This window comes from Nicrophorus vespilloides, unplaced genomic scaffold (assembly GCF_001412225.1).
Source record: "Nicrophorus vespilloides isolate i.1.1-1 unplaced genomic scaffold, Nicve_v1.0, whole genome shotgun sequence".
NCBI lineage: Eukaryota > Metazoa > Arthropoda > Insecta > Coleoptera > Silphidae > Nicrophorus > Nicrophorus vespilloides.
Window position 1 is genome coordinate 150,834 of NW_017095532.1, and position 20,925 is coordinate 171,758.

The 20,925-nt window shown below is 31.0% G+C and overlaps 1 protein-coding gene across 2 annotated transcripts in view; it reads left to right on the forward strand.

The window, feature by feature from the left end:
• The window catches only part of LOC108569083 (protein outspread), a 51,860-nt gene that overhangs the window by 9,208 nt on the left and 21,727 nt on the right, over window positions 1-20,925 (forward strand). Inside the window, exon 1 of one of the 2 annotated variants that reach the window (XM_017930500.1) lies at window positions 14,983-15,234. The exons of the other annotated variant lie outside the window; for it this stretch is intronic. Coding sequence (XP_017785989.1) covers window positions 15,229-15,234 — 6 coding nt within the window. The 5' untranslated portion in view covers window positions 14,983-15,228. Of the gene's footprint in view, window positions 1-14,982; window positions 15,235-20,925 lie in introns of those variants that run through there. 2 annotated transcript variants of the gene reach the window in all.

A 20,925-nucleotide genomic window follows, 5' to 3' on the forward strand; every position in this document is an offset into this window, starting at 1 on the left:
ACAATATACCGAAAATCGCATAAAAAAGAGTTTATTAAATTTCAGAAAAAAAATTAGTCTTACTATATTCTTTCTGAAATATTTATTCATAATTTTATAAAAACGTTAACAATCATAGACAAGTTTATTAAATTTCAGAAAAATATAATCTTAACATATTCCTTCTAAATTTATAAAAAATACAGAAATTTTTTTATGAAAGTTAATCTTTCTTCACATTTTTTTCTTTAGAATTATCGTTGCTATATGAGAGCGTTTGGCATAATTTGCGAACTGGTTCGAAATCACTTTCATCACTAGAAAATATAGCCAGCATACCAGATCTATGTCCTGAAGATAATGATTCTTCACAAGTAAAATTAGTTTCAACTTCGCATGTTGATTTTTTCCCTTTGACAATATAATCAGTGATTAAACTTTGCGATAGCTTTGCCATTTTTTTGTACGCACGTGAAACTTGAATACTCGTTCAGAATTATCATTTTTTCGATGAAATGGTTTGCCAATTTGTGTCAAAACGTGTCAAAATGGCCTAAAATAGTTATTTAAAAAATGCTTCTTGAAATAAAAACCGCATAACTTCAAAACCGCATAAAAAGAGGACCCAGTGTATATGAATTACAAACTCCAAAAACAGAATTTTATCAAAGGTCAATGTTTCTTATTAAATTCGATAAACATTAATAAAAGGAAAATACTATATTTATTATTACTAAAGTAATGTTGGATATGCTAAATAATAAAACAACAAGAAGTAAAATAACATAAACTTAACTGTAATATTCAACCAGGAAGAAGCTTGAACTCATACAATTTTAATCTATATGATTAAAATATGTGTATTAGATAATATTTGAATAAATCATTTGAAATTTTTATTCAGTTTCGCCTGAAGTTACAAAATGTTATCTCTTCGTTCTTTCAACTCTATTTTTTTATAAAGAAACTCAATTTGTTATACTTTATTTTTCATTAAATGTAATATTTTAATTGTTAATACAATATAATTAATAGTTTGTAATAAATAACAATCGATTCCGCTGAATTGGGACAGACGCTTATTTGGGACAAATCCTAAAGAATATCCCTTGGGATAATATCCCTTTTACTCGAGACAATAATCGTGTGTGAACCATGGTCCATGGATGCTGCGCAACAACAGGATCCTAAGATGTTGTGTATGCACGTCGTATGCGCCTGTGCGCATTGATGCTGTACTTGAGCCGCATCCGTCGCATTTATGGACGGACCAACTGATACATATTCATTGTTCCAAAATTTATAACATTTTCTATTATATAGTACGTATAATTTTTTTAATATGTATGAATACGTATAGTTTTGTAACTTGTTTTATTTTATTAAATAAAATATTAAAAACACTAATCCTGTAATTTATGTGGAACAAAATGTACTAGTACCGTGTATCATGTGTACCGATTAAGCGGAATCAGTTGTACTTAAAAAAGTCAATTTTAAGAATTAATTAAAAATGTATAAATTAATTGATTGTATATTGTGTACATGTAGGAATCTATTGAAAATATAAACAGGTTAGAGAATGATTCGTGGTTTATTTAAAAAAAAAATTTAGCTTACGTACAAAAATTTAAATATTACAATTTATTCAATGCGTTTTCATTGTCTATATGAATTGTATCTAGATTGTAGGATATAAAAAATAAACTATTGTTTTATATTGCTTGACATGATTTCACTGACTTGTTAACATATTAAGTATGACTTAATTGGAATTATGTTACAGTATTTTAGAAATGGTATTAATGAAAACCGAAGAAGGATACAAAAAAAGAACAATACCAGTATGTAACAGGCATTAATTCACGTTCGGTTCGCATTTGTGGTTTGGAATTGTTGGGAGTGCGTGAATGAATTTTGAAAGTTTTACGATATGATGCCATACTAAGCCAAGCCATGCCGGCTGGACGGAACGACGGACGCTCGGTCGGTCGGCCAGTGATCACCGTATGTTTTATACGAGTTCACTTTCTTTCCAGTGTAATGAACCGCGCGTCGATTAGGAAATACGATTTTCAGGTGTGTAGAAATAGAAAAGCGGCCACGATTGTACACACTGTTACATGCGATTGTGTTAGAGAACACGGTAAATAAAAATATGTACGTGTCCGCTAATTAGAGAGGAATCATGAATCCGGACCCTTTAATAGTAACATGATATATACAGATAAATCTTTATAGAAAGAAGCACGAGATGTTGGATATCTAACGGTTGTTCCTCTTTTTCTGTTTACTTCTTGTGTACAATATTTTTTGGTAGCGGCGTTCTAGTCACGTCCAATCTTTTTGATTCATTGCGGTTCATAATAACAATATTATAAGAATTGCGGCTTTTTCTATCGTGTTTTGCCCGTTACCGTTAGTAAACTCAAATGCTTCTTTCATATCGCAAGGAAGTAATGGAATAGATGAAAAAAGGAACAAATATTGAAACGATTTACAGGCTCGTTCGTAGTCTAACTGCAAATATCATAAATATTGTGCAATCTTACAAGTCCAAGACTGAATCGTATAAAAAATAATTTCGAACATTATCAAGTTCATATATTTAATAAATATTTTTAAATATTATTTAATTCATTATTTGGCTATATTATTTTTCTGAAAATATAGTTCCAAAATATTCCAAATAATAGTTCCAAAGCATTTTTTTCAAGCGAAGTTTATCTCACTAGATCCCTTCTGACTAAAATTCTAAATTTCAATGTATCGATGAATACGTCTTTAATTGCAATTTCTAAGTATTTAAATATATCAATATCTGGCAGTGCGGCTCGAATAATGCGGGTGGATTCACAAAAGAAACTAAATTTTAATTGAATAATAATAAATTCTAAAAATTTTGTATACTACATAGTGTAGGTCAACTAGTAAAAAAAATATTACATATATATATTATAACAAAAAATGTTTTGGTGTGGCCTCCAATATTTTCGGGTAGGTTACTCTGGCTTTTAATTTCACATTTTTATTTAAATAATAATCTTTATTAGTTACAATACAACGAAGGGGCTAACAACCTAAGTCTTTCCACCCAGAGACACAAAAAACATAAATTGTCACAATAAATCATATAAAAAAAATGCATTCTGAAAAAAAAAGTAAGACGTACATATATAAGTAAATATAAAAAAGATGAAATTTTAAATTAAGCCAAATAAAAGTAAATCGATTTTCTGAATTCTTTGGAGAGTTTAATATAAGTGTTAACTATCCTGTCCTGTATTGTATTGTTATTGGCCTGTGAATTCTGCTGTCCTGAAGGTCTGTAGGTAGATCACACGTCTTTTTATTAAGTGGCCTTACTTTGATGTTAGTATATCCGGTATGGGTTTTGTTGGCCTCTTCGGACATTTAGAAGACCATGCAGCATGATTCTCCGAGTTGCATGCATGTAGTGGCAAAGTGCATCGGTTTGTCGGATGTTAACCCTAGCATTTAGAGCTATTGGTCTTTTTCGGACAAGCGCCCGTTGCGTGAGTGAATTGTTGACACCTGGCGCAAGGCATAGGTATAGGAGGCGGTGGATTGCTCTCAACTGCCGGGAAGTGCTTGTTCATATAGAGCAGCGGTCGGGAAACTTTTTTAACCATTACCCCAAAATATTTTTGCGTAAGCTGATATTACCCCCCCATTCTGAAAAGAAAACAATCAATGTAACAATAATTACTTTAAAATTGGGACTTTTTGATGTAAGAGCAATTTGAATACAGTGTTCGGCGTTTAATCGATTTCTGTTTTTCGTTTTTATGTTCATTAGAGTGGAAAAGCCTTGTTCACAAAGGTAGGTTGTTGCAAATGGCAGCAATTTTTTTACCGCCTCCTCATGTGCAATTTTGAAAGCCTTTGCAGGCTTTGACAACCAAAAAGAGGACAGATTTGCTTTGGTCTCAAATTGAATACGTGCTTCAGTATTGGATCGAAGTTCAAGAATTTCCTCTGCCAAACCTGGAGATTCTTCTGGTATGTTAGTAATTTCACATTTAAAAGGATCTACAACCCAATTCACAGTTTGTACATCAAGATCTGAAAAGTAGTCAGAGAACCGCTCTCTGAGTTTCGTAAGATGAAATTAGAAAAATTTCCCTATTACCCAAAAAAAATCATTTTTACCCCATTTCGGGTAATTTACCCCGGTTCCCCGACCGCTGATATAGAGCAAGCCCTCATGTAGGAGTCTCTGGAAGGACAACGCGCACTGCATAATGATGCGTATCTTGTAGGTTGGTTGTCCCGTCGTCCTGGATACGATCTTCTTGCAGAACCCTAGACGACTTGAGATGCTCGCTGATATAACCGTCAGTAATGTCCAGGTCCATCCTTGTGAGGACACAAGACAGCGACGCGGTGTGGCCATGTTTTTGGCTCCTTCGGAGGAACGCTCTTGACGTAGGACAAGATGTGGCCCGCATACCGGACAGATACATAACGACCACAGCCTTAGGGTTTTCTGACTTCAAAATGAAACCTGTCCTTTCGGTTGCCGGTCCCCCTCGACCAAAATTTCCCAAAGTGGTCTATATCGACCCCCAGGGGTCTATGACAACCTGCAAGGGGTCTACGTCAGCAAAAAAAAAATTGGGGGTCCATGATAGTGGATCTCAACATACACTGATGGTACCTATTTACTTACATTATACTATCTTATAATATAAAGACATATACATTATTTATAAAAGTACCTATGAATTAAAAAAAAAATTATATATGTTTATAAAATTGTGTAAGTTGTAGGATGTAGGCATTCGCTTTGTGATCGCAATACATTTTGAACTTGTAAAAATATAGCGAGGAAATTTTGAATTTCCTTTCCATCGTCATACCTAATGGAAAGGGGGTTCAGCGCTGTTACCAATCTCCTAAGGAAAAAAAGTAACAGACTGGACATTATTAGCCGAGGAGATTTAAGATTAAACCTTACAAAATTGACGCCAAATGTTGATAATTTATTATTAAAGCATCAGATTCATTCTTCTCACTAAAAACATTTACTTATTGCTTAGTTTATGTTTATTTTATGTTACGTATATTTTATATAATAGATACAAAATTTTATTTTTATTTTTTTATATTTTAAAAAAATATCAGGTAAGTAGGGGGTCTACCCAAAACCGAAAAACATGGCAAGGGGTCTACGACACAAAAAAGTTTGGGAACCTCTGATTTAGATAGTTGCGATCTTGTTGTTTGCACGTTTATCTTGAAAACATTCAGAGATTTTTTGTTTGCAAAATACTTCTTATCTGTTGAAATAGTAGGTTCTTGTGGCGTTTTGAGACCTCGGCACTGCCATCTTTGGTTTTCGTTGTAGTAGTTTTTTTGCGTATTATTTTCTCGGTCTTCCGCGTTTCCGCTTTCCCTGCTCCCAACTGGAACCTGTGGCCTCCGAAGGGCAAGATGATGTATCGGTGCCCTTTGCTTCCCGCTCCGTGGTCACAAGAAAGAACTGCGATCACACAAAACACACTCGATTCCAAACGATGCCAAATAACAGAAATATTTCTTATAACAATGCTGCTATAAACACGTCTGTACTACTCCGTGTCCCGAATCGAACTGCATTTTTAATTTTTAATATCGAAGTTATTATAATTAGAAAAAACTAACAAAACTACTAACCTAAAATGTGAACAATTCATGATTATATGTAAATAGTAATACATGAGTTGTGTCTATCCGTAGACGTACGGATAGACGTTAAGTGTTAAGTTATTTGTTGTAAAACTTTTCGGAAAGCATTTCTTTATTTATAGTCGTCGTTCAATTTTAGAGCACTTACTGTATTATAATACTTCAGTTGTCGTAAAACCCTTATCTCCTCTAGTGCTTATTTTTACTTTGAAACGTGATTTCCCCCTTTATATGTTTTATTATTAAACAAACCGAAGAAAGTAGTAGTAGTTCGAGCTTTTCGATGTTTATTACTTTCCGCTCACAAATATTATTATTAATTCTATATTTTTTTAAACATGCTTTCTATTTAAAGTTTGCTGAATCTCGTTGTTCGCATTTAATTCTACTAATATTATTATATTAATATTCTATTAATATTAAGGAATTAAAATACTCGATAAGTGTATAAAAATTTTTAAATTGAAAATAAAATTTTAGTTAAGTTTTAAAAAAATAAATTTTTAATTAATAATAAACAAAATAAAAATAAATGATATGAATGAAGATTTCTTGAAATTAAAAAAAAAAACATGTTTGTAAGATTTTTTTGTATCTAAATTATACTTCACGTTTATATTTTCATGATTTTTTTTAACATGTCAGTCAGTGAAACTGTGTTGTTTTCCATTGCTCTAGTTTCATTTCTGATCTAAATTTAGTGTTTGTTTAGTATATGCTTTGCACTACCAGACTCCTGGTTCCGAATATTGATTTTATTACAAGAATTTTTTTTTTGGTATATATAAATGAATTAAATTGTGCGATTCACCGCACGGTACTGTTACCATGGATACAAAATAAGATGATGAGATTTATTAAAAAAACTTTGAGTACTTACATGAATTCAGGGAAACTGAATCACCAATAATTGTTTTACGCAATTAGTTTTAGTAGTGCTCCAAGAATAATATTACGATTTATATAGTTTTCAGTTTTAGCTGTAGAACTATTAATATCATTCATATTTGGATGGAAAGACTGTGAATAATTAATATATATATATATATTATTTTTAGCAAATTTATGTACAAGTATTTGAAAATATTTTTATTTCTATTTTGTACCGAAATATAGTTGCAAATACCATAAATGTAACGATTTTAGTTTTTTTTTTAATATTTAAATTTGTGTACATTTGTAAAGAATGTTTGTTTTGTTTTAGTTGTGCAAAATATAAACTCGAATGCTATTTCAGTTGGCTACACTTATATTTTCAGAGATTACACTGAACTGTTTTGGTGCATTACTAAATAATAAAAATAATATCATATTTTTTAACTGCAAAAGTAGACAACTGATAAATAATAATCATAATTGTAAATGATAAAAGGAATTAAGTTGAAGATATTATAATCTTGTGCAAATAACAATCGTATAATCGTATAATTCGGAAAATTTATAACAGACGTAAACAAATTTTATGTTGCGCTCACCACTGTATGGACGTGGAGAGCTTCGGAGAAAGATACGCAAGACACGACCAATTCTATTTATATAAAAGATAAATGTCCTTCTGCTGCTGCTGGTGCCGCCGCCGCCACCGCCACCTTTTCTCTCCATGTTCTTGACTTCGCGCCGCATCGTTTTTTTCGCCACAATCTAAATTTACAGGACGAAAAGAAGAAGGCCTCTCCAGGAATCTTCGTTGTCGAAGTGTACAACCGATGTAACCACACAATACCTCTCACCTCAATCGTTCACCTTCCTCTTCAGATGCTATTGGAAAAACCTCCTACGTGTCCAGAAGAAAATGGGAGATTAGTTTATTAGTGCCGTGATTTATTTTACGACCGCACGCGCGCCACGGATAATAAATCAAACGCGGCTATGAAACTCGCTGAAAATAAATATCGTGAATAAGGCACATATCATCATCATTTCTTAGCTGTGTACCTTCCGTCCAATTCGCCATTTTCCATCGCTGCCGGTTGTTACGCTAATAGAAATCACTCTCGATCCAATTCATTAATTTTGATATTGAAATAATAACGGCGAGCAATTTTATATTACGCTTCAAAGAGAAATTGAAAATGCCATTTGCGACGCTCTGCAATTTCCTTCTAATACGCAATTTCCGTTCCATCACTTTTTCTTTTAAAATCCATCCATGAAAAGAAAGTACATTCACAATAACTTAACTATAAATATTAAAACCGGAAATAGTCATGAACTAATTAGTATTTAAAAAATAAAATGAGCACGAACATTATTTGATTACTGTTGATTATTGTCTATATTATTGTAGTGAGCTAATTTAATTAATTGTGATTTGATCTCATTTGATCAATCAATTTAACAATTTAATTTCATTAAGGATAAACACATTTCAAAGATACTATAATTATAGTTAATAATACAAATTTATTATTATTTTTAATATTAAAATATTGCATTTCTATCCATGACTCGCTATTATTAAAAGACAAATACCTCGCCTAGTCCGTATACTTGCTTCATTTTTGAATGCGCAAAATGTAACAAAAAAAATCATAAAATATTTTTATACATATTTTGTGAACTCATTTTTGAGAATTCATTTTTATTTTTCTTAACTAAAGTGAATTCGCATCATGCTAGTTATTGCAGTATTTATAATTAGTTTTGTTTATAATCTAGCAACTCATTTATGACGCGATTAATATTAACTAATAAAAGCAATACATTCGTGTTTATTTTATATGCTGATGTAATAGTATTCACATTGTCCGGTTTGCAAATTCCGGAAGTTCAAATAGTATTGAGCACGTTATTTTTCAAATTTCCCATATACTCGTTTGTTTCATGTTACGCAATCACAAGTGTCGATGTATTTAGACTCTCGTCATTAGTAGTGTTTAAAAAAAAATCAAATAATTAATTTATATTTTTCATTTGTCTCGATAAGACACATTATTATTGTCGTGCAAAGTTTTACCTTCAATTTTTTCTTGTTTACGTTCATAATAATGAGGGGAACTAATGATATTGTTAGGTATAAATGTCAAGCATCGCTGCTAAGCCAACGAAGATAAATGTCAAATAAAAAAAAGTTAAAATTTATGCGTATTCTAAAATATGGCTTACAGATTATGTAAGAGCAGTTTGCGCATCATCTAATATAAATAACAGTATTAATTGGTTGAAGTTTCACCTGTTCAATGTAATACTAATATTATTATTCTGTAAATGAACATATATTTTTAAGGTGAATATTTTTAGCACATTTACTTTTTAAAAATGAGAATTAAGATCTTTGAATTTATGTTAGACAATAAATAACATTTCGTTGGTCTGTTGAGACTGTGCGTAGTGTACATTAATAAATGCATCCGTGTAGGTTTGTTATTTTTGAAGAGAATGTTTGGAGGACTTCCGCTCTTGGTCGGAGAAGACGATGTATTCTTAGATTCTCTGAAATTGAAAAATTCTCACACTCTCGGTGAAATTGCGACCGGTCCCATGGGAAGGAGAAACAGAATCGACAAGTATAAAATTGTTCTATAAGAGCCCAGTATTTCTCCTAAATTATTTTTACTCGATGAATGCAGCGCATAGAATAATATATATATTTTTTAAATTAAATGATTCAATTACTCAATGGATTGCATGAGTTTTATTTTGTATTTAGTTAATATCGATTTTATTGCTTCGTTTTTCAAGGAGAGAGGTGGAGTTAGGGGAATTGAGAAGACGATGATGTTGATGACGATGATGCTGCACACGGCAGATGCATTGCAAATTAAATCGAAAGCGCTTCACTTCCATGCCCGAGCGTTATATTAAAACAATGGGCGCTGTTCATTCCGAAGACACAATCGATTAATTCTGATGCACGAACAAGAGAAAACAAATTTCAAATCATTCACATCCATCATACACAAAAACACAAATATGTCAATGATATGCAACTTAATTCACGCCGTTTTAAAATGCCTTGACAGTTTATCTGCCTTTTTTTGCTGCTTCTTATTTTTATTATTACCAACTGTTGTTTATTCATCAATGCTACCAACGCTTGCGGTACAGTGATCCCTGGGGATAGAATGATAGCGAAATCCACTAACTCTTTTCCATTAAGAATAAAGTTGGTTATATTGTATATCATACATCTGCTCCTTTTGAAATACCAACCTATTTACAATATTCTTTAAATAAAAAAGTACTAAAATTAATAATTATTTTCAAAATAACAATATATTCTAATACTATTGTTCAGTTTAATTACTTAGTTTTAAAAACAAATTTCAATTTTTAAAAATTTCCACAATCTCAAACCGCTTGTGATCATGTAATACTCACAGACCATGTTACACACGTTCAGAATGATTGTTGTCAAAGTAATTACTATTACGCTAATTATTAATTGCACTAATTGTATTTATGTTTGATCTTTATCGGAGTTTTAGAATTAGAAGTTTGCCTGATATGTGTAATATATACTTGACTCTGTTTTTTTTTATTGCTCTGCATTATTTTTAGAATATTACACATAGTAAAGATTAAGAATATGAAGTAGTACTTGTACACAATAATATGAGATTTTAAATTTATATAGACTATATAGTCTGAAATAAAAACTAGAAGTAAATTTAGATATTTGAAATTGCACCACAAATTTTCATGAATAAAAAACAATTATGCTCGAAATGAAATCTGATTTGGCCCCAACTAATACTGTTTGGGGATGACCGACCGTAGCGACGTTAATAGAATTGTATATATCTTTTTATTTTGCTTTTGTCTACTAAATTTTTATATTTAAAAATACAAAATCGCTGCGTAAATTATACATGATCAGCAACGTGTTTGTGTATTTTTGAGAATTTAATATTTACTATTCCTATCTATTTCCTGGCGCTATTTTTAACCATGTGCTGATGAAATATCTTCCAATGCTTTCCAGTACTTGACATTAGTAAACAATACTTAAAATATAGTATTCCGTTCATTTCAAAGGAATAAAATTTAGGAAATAATCATTAGTATTGGTTTATTAATGTAGAGGTATAATCATACTTGCAGTCCGGCCAAAGGCTATTGACCGAAGTCTCCGTGCGTGAATAATATTGATTATATTTGTTTCTAGGCGTAATCTCGTATTTATATATTTTTTGTTAAATATATTTTCTATCGAATCACTTGCACGATGTGCTTTAGCTTTATACGCTTTTCCATGTTTATCATCACACTTTATGATAGATTAAAGTGTGTACCATTTATAATTGAGGAATTGCATCGGCGGGAAGAACTTGCGCAAACCAGTGGAAATGTTAATGAACGTTAAGCTGTATGTAATTTGCGAAGAATGCATTTTAATTTATCCGAATGATGAATACAATTTACAAAAGGAGGAAGCCGGCAAGGATGAGAAGGAAAAGGAGGCAAGTGGTCAAAAATGTGGCGGAGAGAGAGATTATATGCAATATTATAATTCGCAGCATTCCGATAATATTGACCGCGGCTTAATTAGCATATAAATTTCCTTGCTATTAATTAAAGTAATTCCGTTCTCTTGTAAAAAGCGGAAGATTATCTAAACGCAGCGATCTGGTTTGAAAGTATCGGAGATTAATTTAGATGTGGATGTATGCGTGTATGTGTGTATGTGCGAGAGTTTATCTCTGGTTTGTCCTCGCAAACTGTGGAGAGATAGATAGATCGATGTGTGGCTGGCTTTGGATTCTAGCAGCAGAAACCGGCAGCAGCAACAGCATATGTATTCATTCTCTTCTTGATCCTCTAGCAACTTTGCGAATTAAAAACCATTATGCATAGGTATGTACGTAGCTACATGTGTTTTATTTAGCAATGATAGCGACTCTACTAGACAATCAGGCGAGTTACAATGGATGCTACTGAACATATGGTAGAGACTATAGAGTGGCATTAAGTTCGTTGACCACTCGGTGAAACTCACACACAAACACACACTCGCACACACACACTCTGATAGGATAGATATTTTCTTCTCGCACATATTATACACACTCGCACTCACACACATACAACACTTGCATCCACACACAATCCTCTACTCGAACGCTCAAACTCATTTAATATTACGACTACACCTAATAAAGTGAAAAGCAGGGAATTATAACTCTCGTTCTTTCTATGAACGGGACAAAAACAACGCCGGCAATAAAATAAGTAGAAGGAAGATACACCATTCAATTTCGATTACGAAACAAAATTAGTCGGAAAGATTATACGATATATGCAAGACCAAACTTATTACTAAAACTCATTTAGCAGCATTAATTCAAGAATCCTCACGCATATTTTTTCTGTTTATCTCTTTCTGCTTCTTTTAATGTAATCCTAATTAATTACGTAAAATTTGCATATATCAATCGTGTCCTTTTCAAGCATGAAATACGTTAAGCCTCTCTTTCGAGTTCTCTTTCTGCTATCAAAATATTAAATGAATTATGATCCAACAATTAAATATAATGCAAGTTTTAACTGAGAACATTGGCACAACATATATTTAAAAAAAAACACTATAACTTTCGTCGGTACGTTTTATTGTTATCGAGAAACATGCTTAAAATTTGTAATGAAATTAATACGTAAATTTAGAAAATGCTTTAAAATATGAATGAAATAATAATGAATTATTTGTTTTATTAAATTAAAGGTAATTCTTAGGTAACCAGTATATTTAAAGAAAAACCTCTTTTGTTCTTAAGACAATGCTCCAGGACATCCTACTGATGTTAACACATTTGACACAAGTATTCCTATCAAAGATGTTTTTCTTTCAGCAAAAACAACTTCCCCGATTTAACCATTTGGTAAGGAAGTAACAGCATTTATTTAATTAAAGTAGAGAATACAGAAGAATTTTCATGAATTTTTAAACTAAAATGATCCTGAATTATATACTCGCTTATCTTTCTTAAATATTATAAGTTTTCGATGGACGATATTTGAAAACTATGTAGATATTTTCAAAAAAATAAAGTATTAATTTGAAAAGCAAATAAAGATTTGGAGATCTGCCATCAAATAATGTTATCATAAAACAAACATTTCAATTGACTGGTATATTATGTACAAGTTGAAATTATTATGTTTACTGTTGTAATATTAAGTTTATATTGATTGATATAAAAAATAAAACTTTGTGCACGTGTACAACTATTTAGTTATATATAGTATATATATATATATATGCGATTATTGTATCTTCCCATGTAATAACGATTGGGTACTTAATTTCTAATGGTCAATTAAAACGAGCGACGGACAAAAATTATACTTGGAACATTTCATAAATGATAATTGAATAAAATGTTTTTGTGCTTTTTTTTTTGTTGGCTGTTTAATATTTGTGACATATAATTTAAGTAGGTTGCTTTTGTTCGGTGTACGTTTGTTTCATTTCAAAGTTGTGAATATATATATTTCGTTTTGCGTTGTATGCTATAATGTGCGTTTTGATTTATCGCTGTTGGCCCTATTAAAGCGCTCTGTTCTCCGATACATCTGTTTTTGTTGGAAATAATTTCAGTAGCGCGGTTAGAAAATGCCTGACCGCAAACCGCAGAATATTATTATTGTTAATAATTTCCTTTTCACGAGAATTGTTGATTAGTTCTAACTCGCTCTGAGATCGGATGTAAATAACATTAATGAAATTTTTCATTTCATTTTTCAAGGTGCATTTTGATCCACGACGCTATTTATATAATATTTAAATAATTCCATTTCTTCTTTATATTGTCTTTTCTATAAATTTAAATCACTGAATATATTCGAAAAATATCAAATATTTTCAGGAGATTTATTACATTTTTCTTGCAGTTTCGAAAATGATATGCATAGTGACCAATATGAATGACAATAACAATATGAATGACAATATGTTATACAATAACAGCTTCATTCTAAACTTGCACGTAACAACTAGTAAAATTAACCTTGTTTTCTTCGTTTATATGTGCCCTTTGCAGGTTAATCTTCTACCTAGATGTATTCTTCCATTTTAATCCTTATCGGATGTGTTATTTTGTTAATGAGTGTTACAAGACAAGAGCCATTTTCATTGTGTGTCATGTGAAATTTTGGCGATAGCTGAAAAGACGGCGTTTTTTATTTATCGCTAATTTAAGGTAATCACTGCAATTATGAAATGAGCTCTATAAAATAATGAATTTATATTAATAATCTATAATTCCCGAGCAGAAAGACCTTTGAAGCAGATCAATTTTTTTATTTTCTTATTATGTTATTTTGTGGTTATTATTAATCTAAAATTGAATAAAATAGTAAACGATTTATATTTTTTTGCAAATAAATGTATGAATTAATGAACTTGTTATTCTAATAAATATTTTTTTAAGATTATTCTCATCACTTTTAGAGATTTGAACATAACAGGTCATGTTCTATATACTCAAATTATTGCATTTGATAAATAATTGAATATTGAAATATATGTTTTTTTATAGAATAATAAATTATTATTTTCTAAATATTGCAATATCTCATATCGGTACAATATTATCATAATCCTTTGACAAGATTATAAATATATTTATATAAAATGGATTAGTTTATTTTTTGATTTATATAAACATAAAGTTTCGAAATTTCAGAGAAAAAAATAATAAACACATATTTAATACTTGTATATATTAATAATAATATATGATATTAAATTAAAATTATGAATAAAATTAAAATAGTTGATTAATTGAAACGTCCCTCATTGGAAATCTCCAAGAAGCTCCATTATAGTTAGGAAAAGAAAGAAAATGATTGACTATCCGTAAACGCTCCCATATGGATTTCCCATTATTTACAGTAAAAAAATGTCCGTAATTTTCACAGTCAATATAATTAATTCAATGATTTGTTCTTATCTTTTTTTTAGAAGCAAGTTGATATATTACCTGCTCGTCCAAATGAGCAATAAATCAAGTTCATCAAATAAAATATTTGAATAAGAATAACTTAATTTCCTGTCAACTTTTGTAACTCGCATCGTGTGCATTTAAAATTTTATGACAAGAACAAATTAATTGTCAGTGATTTTTTTTACATATGTCATATACGCTTGTTTGTTTATTCATTGATTTATGCCTGAATTTATTAAGCTATATTTTATGTTCGGTATTGTGTGGAAATGGGCGGAAGAAAAGAAAAATCGGAATGAGACGCAGTAATTTGTGCGTTTGATAATAAAGCAAAATGATAACAAATAGAGTCATTCGTGCGAACTCTCGAGTATAAATTGATGGCATGGAGGGGTCGAGCGAAAAGAGTTAAGTATATTCGAACGTTGGTTGGTTGATTGTTTGGTTGTGCGGTTGGTTGTATGCTGCGTATGAATGCGAGTGTGTGTGTGTTTGCTGGCCTGGCACTACAGGAAGGTGTGCTTGTTTTCTGCTAGTTATAAACATTCCTCACATTAAGTCGGTGTTTCTATAATGCCTATATAGAAACCCCCACACCACATAGTAGACACTCACTAGCACAAGCACACTTGCACTTTACGCCACACCACAGTTACTCTTCGAGTCTTGTAAAATGCTGGTACGTACGTATGTTTCTTCTGCTTCTTCCTTATATGCACGATATTTTTCATGAACATCAAGTTCGTCTTGCCTGACGCATGATGGATGAAATCCATGTATACGACGGCCTCACCGACCAATTCATTTGACTGACTAACTGACTGATCGCAGCATCCTGTTGTTCGAACGATTAACATCATAAAACAACGAAACGCCGATACTGCTATGTGTGGTCTTTAAATCAAAATCAAATAAGTTTATTTCCGTTCACCATTCACAAATAACCACCAGCCGTTGATGACATGTTTTTTTAATCTCCGTCAACCTAACGCAATCGCTTTTTACTGTTTAATACACATGCATTCAAAATTTAAAAGAACATACTAATTATTAATATAAACACGACGCGTAAACTCATCAATGGTAAAATAGGTGAACAATGTGGATATTGTTTAATTATTTAACAGTTTTTTTTTTGTAAAAATTGGTAGAATAAATAAGAAATATTTAACTGCATGTTAAGACGTATATACATGTATTTCTTATTCAATCTATAGCTATCTTAAATAGAAGATCTGCTGTGCTTTATATAAATATTCCCACGTTGGCTTAACATCAAGTCAGGACAACTGCAAGACGTGTAATAACATTGGCAACAAATCTAAAATATTTATTGTTCAATGGGAAGGCATGAAAATGCTTCCCCTATACATTTAGCCTGTCTTAGTGATACAATTTCGCGAGTCTCAGTATTTATAATTTATACATAGGTTCCAATGGCGGCCGGTGACTTTTCAACCAGGGGATGCTGTACAAAAAAATCACTGAGTAATTCAACATAATTTCCCCTTAATTCGTGATGCTCAAAATGTCTTCGTAATGTCCTCTAGTGATAAAAAAAAACAGATGTCAAAAGAACAGAGCGTTTATTAATTTCGATAAAATGTATCGTTTTGTGCATTAGAATATTTTGAAATGATTATCTTCGTAAAAAGAAATGAACGTACAAGCTCTTTATATGTTATATCAATAAACACTGCGTTCTAGTCCACGGAAGCTATGTCAGGAACCGCATCTACTAGTAGCAGTAAAGCACTTGTCGACTTCAGTACGTGACCTAGAATACCAAGAAGCATATCCCGAATCTGAATACATAACATTTGTAAGAAGCAGTGAACATGTATATATGATACGATATGAAAATGCTCTTGACATTTTAAAATTGATAAGTTCTATCAACATAGGATTAGACATGTCGAGGCGGAATTCTTGCGACTCCGATGGCAAGAGGAGTTGGAGGAACCTCGGTCAAGTTAGTTAATACAGTGTTTTTGGCGGAAGATTTTAAAACAGTTATATAGGAATTTTGCTGGAAGTTAGAAATTTAATGAGAGTTTGAGTTTTCGCTTAATAATGTCTCTATAGATGTAGAGAGGTGCACTTTCGGCTTCAATTAACTATACAATTGTAGGCGGCAAATATTTATTTCATCTCTTTTGTCCATACGAATGTGTAATGTAGTCAACCCTCCTATAACGCGATTAATTGGTACCGCGTTATAAGAAACTCAGAATTTGTACAAATTAGATTTATTCTTATTCCGCATTCTGTGGAAACCTAATTCTAATTATTTTCCTAAATCAAATTCCCTCTTCGCATCATTTAAATTGAAATTGTAATATGTATTGTCATCAACTCCTCTTCATATAAACTTTAAATCATCTTCCAGAAATACCGCGTTATATGGAAACTGCACTATGATAGTGATATAGGGTGCTTTACAGTAATCAATCGTTTTATTACGATGTTGAAACTTTATATAATTTGTTGTTATCGTTACGGAATTTTGTAAAGTAACCCAATAAACTATAATTATCGAAATTTCCATATTTCTCCGACCGTTGAGTTTCGCGTCCAAAATTAGCGGCAAATGTGACTGTCTTACTAATTGAGGGTCGGTTAGTAAGCTACGCGTAAGCAGTTTAATTTCGAGAGAGTAAAACAAAACTAATGCGGAAGTAGAGTACGCTCTAAAAGGCTTAAAATCATATTAATTTCCTTATTTACTGTTTACGGACCATAACATACATTCATATCCTACCTTGATGACTGTAATAATTCAAATAACAGTTAGCGAAAATAGTGTTTTGTTGCATAAATTAAGCAGGCAGAATATGTAGGTTAAACTCTTTGAGCATTGAGTAGGCGCTCGATCGCTTATTAATATTATTATTGGTATATCCTTGTCCATTTCGCTCGTTTCCATTAATGGCCGGACAGTATCTTTCTCCCTCCCATGTGCTCCTCTTTTTTATGACATTTTTTGTTGTATTAAATTATTAATTATTGAACGTAAATTTGCTATAAATCAAAACGGCCGCGACGTCAAGGAAATTATGTTATTGCTCAATGTTTAATCGATGCCCGCGAACACAGCTTGGGACGGACTCTGATACCAATCTTTAAATATACTTCTTCCTTTTCTACTCATTTGTTGCTCTTTTTTTTCTCATTTTTAATATATTCCTCTGTTTACGAGGCAGGCCATATTTCATTGCTCATTAAATCACAGACGCATTCCAGCACCGGACTGCTACAAATTTTAATTAATTAATTGCGTTTTTTTTTCTCCTTCATATTTTCCATTGCTTTGAAATTTATTTGTTAGCCTTTTCGGTTGTCTCAAAAGGTCGTTGAAGCTTTGAGAAAACTGATATTCCCTTCGTTTATTTCAACCAGTCTTAATTGTTTACGTCCACTTTGTTTTATTTTATATCATTTTTTATCGTTCGCTGGCAGACGGCAAAAATATTGCTGCAGTGGAATAGTAAAATGTTTGTCGACTCCTTAAACTTAAACAACGTTGACAACCAGTACTTTTTGCATCTGCGATGCGAATAATCTGCCAAATTCATTCTATAAATAGAACGTAGCACCTTATGTAGACCATTAGCTGTGGACAACAAGTATTGTATCTTAGCATCAAATCAAAGCAAATTAATTAAATATTAAATGCATTATTTCGCCGTATAGCAATTCTATACAACACAATGAAACGGATAAAAAAATATATTAATGTGCGAATACATTTTTGCTAATCTTTCATAATTGATTCATTTCATATATTATAACAATAAAAAGATATTAAAAAATATGTTCTTGAAACTGGAAACTAAATATTAAAAATCATTGTAATATATTATCTCAAAATTTTCTTAATTTAGAAATTGTTATTAATACAGTGTAGTGAAACAATTTTCCCAATATAAACTAATGTAAAATACGATGCGTTCCATCCCAGCAAAAATGTATAACTTGATTTTGCTTTTTGTTATTAAATTTTGCACAAAAAAATCACAAATAACATGTCCAAACGCAAGTTTGGAAATATGTGTTCTCACAAACAACTCTATTTGTTTACATTTCTTGTATCAATCCAGGGTCTTTGCTTTATATATTTTAAATTTATAAACTTATAAAGAAGCGTACATAGTAATAAAAAAATAAATTCAAAATAAATATAAATGATAAGTATAAACAAAATTTAAATTTATTATAAACCCTGAAAATAAGAAAAAATCTTATATAAAAACTTTCCAATAAAATTGGAATTGATAATAACTTTCTTCATTTTTACCCAATTGCCATTACATCTTTATATGGTGGAATTGCTATTTGCGGTTGTTGAAATTAATAAAATGAAAGTGATGTAATAACATAAGAATTAAAAATAAATGATTATTCAAATGCTAGCAATAAATGACATCATATTGAATTCTATAAAATCCGTATGATTGATAAAATTAAAAAATGATATTGTTAAATCTGTTGTTATTCTATCGAAATGTGCATTTCTGTAACAACACAAAATGGAATCCAATTTCCATATGCAATTTATTAATATTACAATGATTTCTGATGTCAATTGTTATGCGCATTGTTTTAAACGTAGGCGTTTGCATCCGGGTTGCGTCGAAATATCGTTCTCTAAACTAAGAAAAAATCGCGATTAACCAACATGATTTGAAAAATAGATACGCACACACAATGACCTTAGAAAAATTGAAGAGGAAAAAAATCCTGACAAAACATTCTTGCGTAATTATGCTTTCCTTCTTTCATATATATATTTTTTCTTAAACACCTGTTCAAAAGTATTGTTGTACAGTGTATAATGTAGTTTAGGCGCTGCCCACTCTTGTTTCGCGATAATCAATCCGCATTTGTTCTTGGACTTAATTAATTACTTGCAAACAATTGATTTACATTCGCAGATAGTGATGATAGGTGGGCTTGCGCTAATTGACTAATTCTGTACTTTTAGTATTATTTGCAGAAGGCACAGTCGAGATTGCATCGAATTATGCGTGAATTCTTTTGAATGACTTGTTCTCGTTACTTTTATTTGTTTTAACTACAACATGCAAACTATTAATCATTCATTGCGAAAGTATAAAGGATCATAAGAATTAAAAAAACAATCTTTCGTTATTCATTGCAGTATCACATTACAGTGATTTGATTTTTTCTGCTAAGTATAAATGCGCCGACTTGGATGTTATGAATATTTATCAATATGGTTATATCTCTTTTATCTTTTGAAACCAGCTAGTTAATAGAAATTCTAATATATAATTACAAATTAAATTATTTAAAATATGTTTCCTCATAAAACGTATTATGTTTAAACGCTTATTAAATTAGTTCATGATTGATGTTGAATTTACAATACGGTGAAAATCCAGTTAGTCTATTGTCTAACAGATTAACTGTCTACACATTTTTATATTTCCTTATCAATCTTTTGATTACCTCTTTTTCATCGATGGTATTTAAAATATATTTTTTTATTAGGTGTTGTTTGCACAACTTCCATTTCATATTAACTAATCGGTAATCATGTTTCTATATGAAATGTAATATTAAAGTTTTAGTTTATTCTACCTGAGTACCTGTAAAATCTGATTGTCTATTAGACCAGAGTTTTTCAAACTTTTTTTTTTATCTTACGGCACATTTGAATTATGATTATTTGTACACTTATTGTGTGTTGGATTTCGTAAGAAAATAATTGAATTAATGTTCTTTAACAAATTTCGGGACACCTAAGATCATCTTGTGGCATTTGAAAATGACTGTGTTAGACAATTCGTGTCATGTTTTACTCTAAATTCAATCTGATATTCTAATGAAGATCATTTTCATATATTATTGGTTATAATAAACTTACTTTTGATAATATACTTAATGAAGGTTTGTTATGTTGCGAGTTTTTTTGACATTGTACATGGCTTGGCAATTCTCATTATGCAATAGCAAATGAGAATCTGATATGAATAATGTTGAATTTATTTATATTTTCGTGTCTCATTTGCAAACCAGATTTGATTGGATCTAATAATATTTCTTGCAAAAAAAGGAATGTCAATATCGGATAACATTTTTTGAATTGACTAGAATAAGTACACGGAAGCGGCGGAACGATTCTGTAATTTGAGTTGAAAGGCTGCGAATGCAGCGAGTGGTCATCGTTTAAGGGCATCGCAGCGGATGGTATAAACAAAAGAATAATTAATTTATTACGCGGCATCTCGTCATTAAGCGGCCTTAAATGGGTAAAATAAAAACGAATCGCGAGAATTTCTCACTGAGCTGAGTTATAAACGAGAATTTATTGGAAAATTCATTAGGGAATTTAAAAAAAATGATC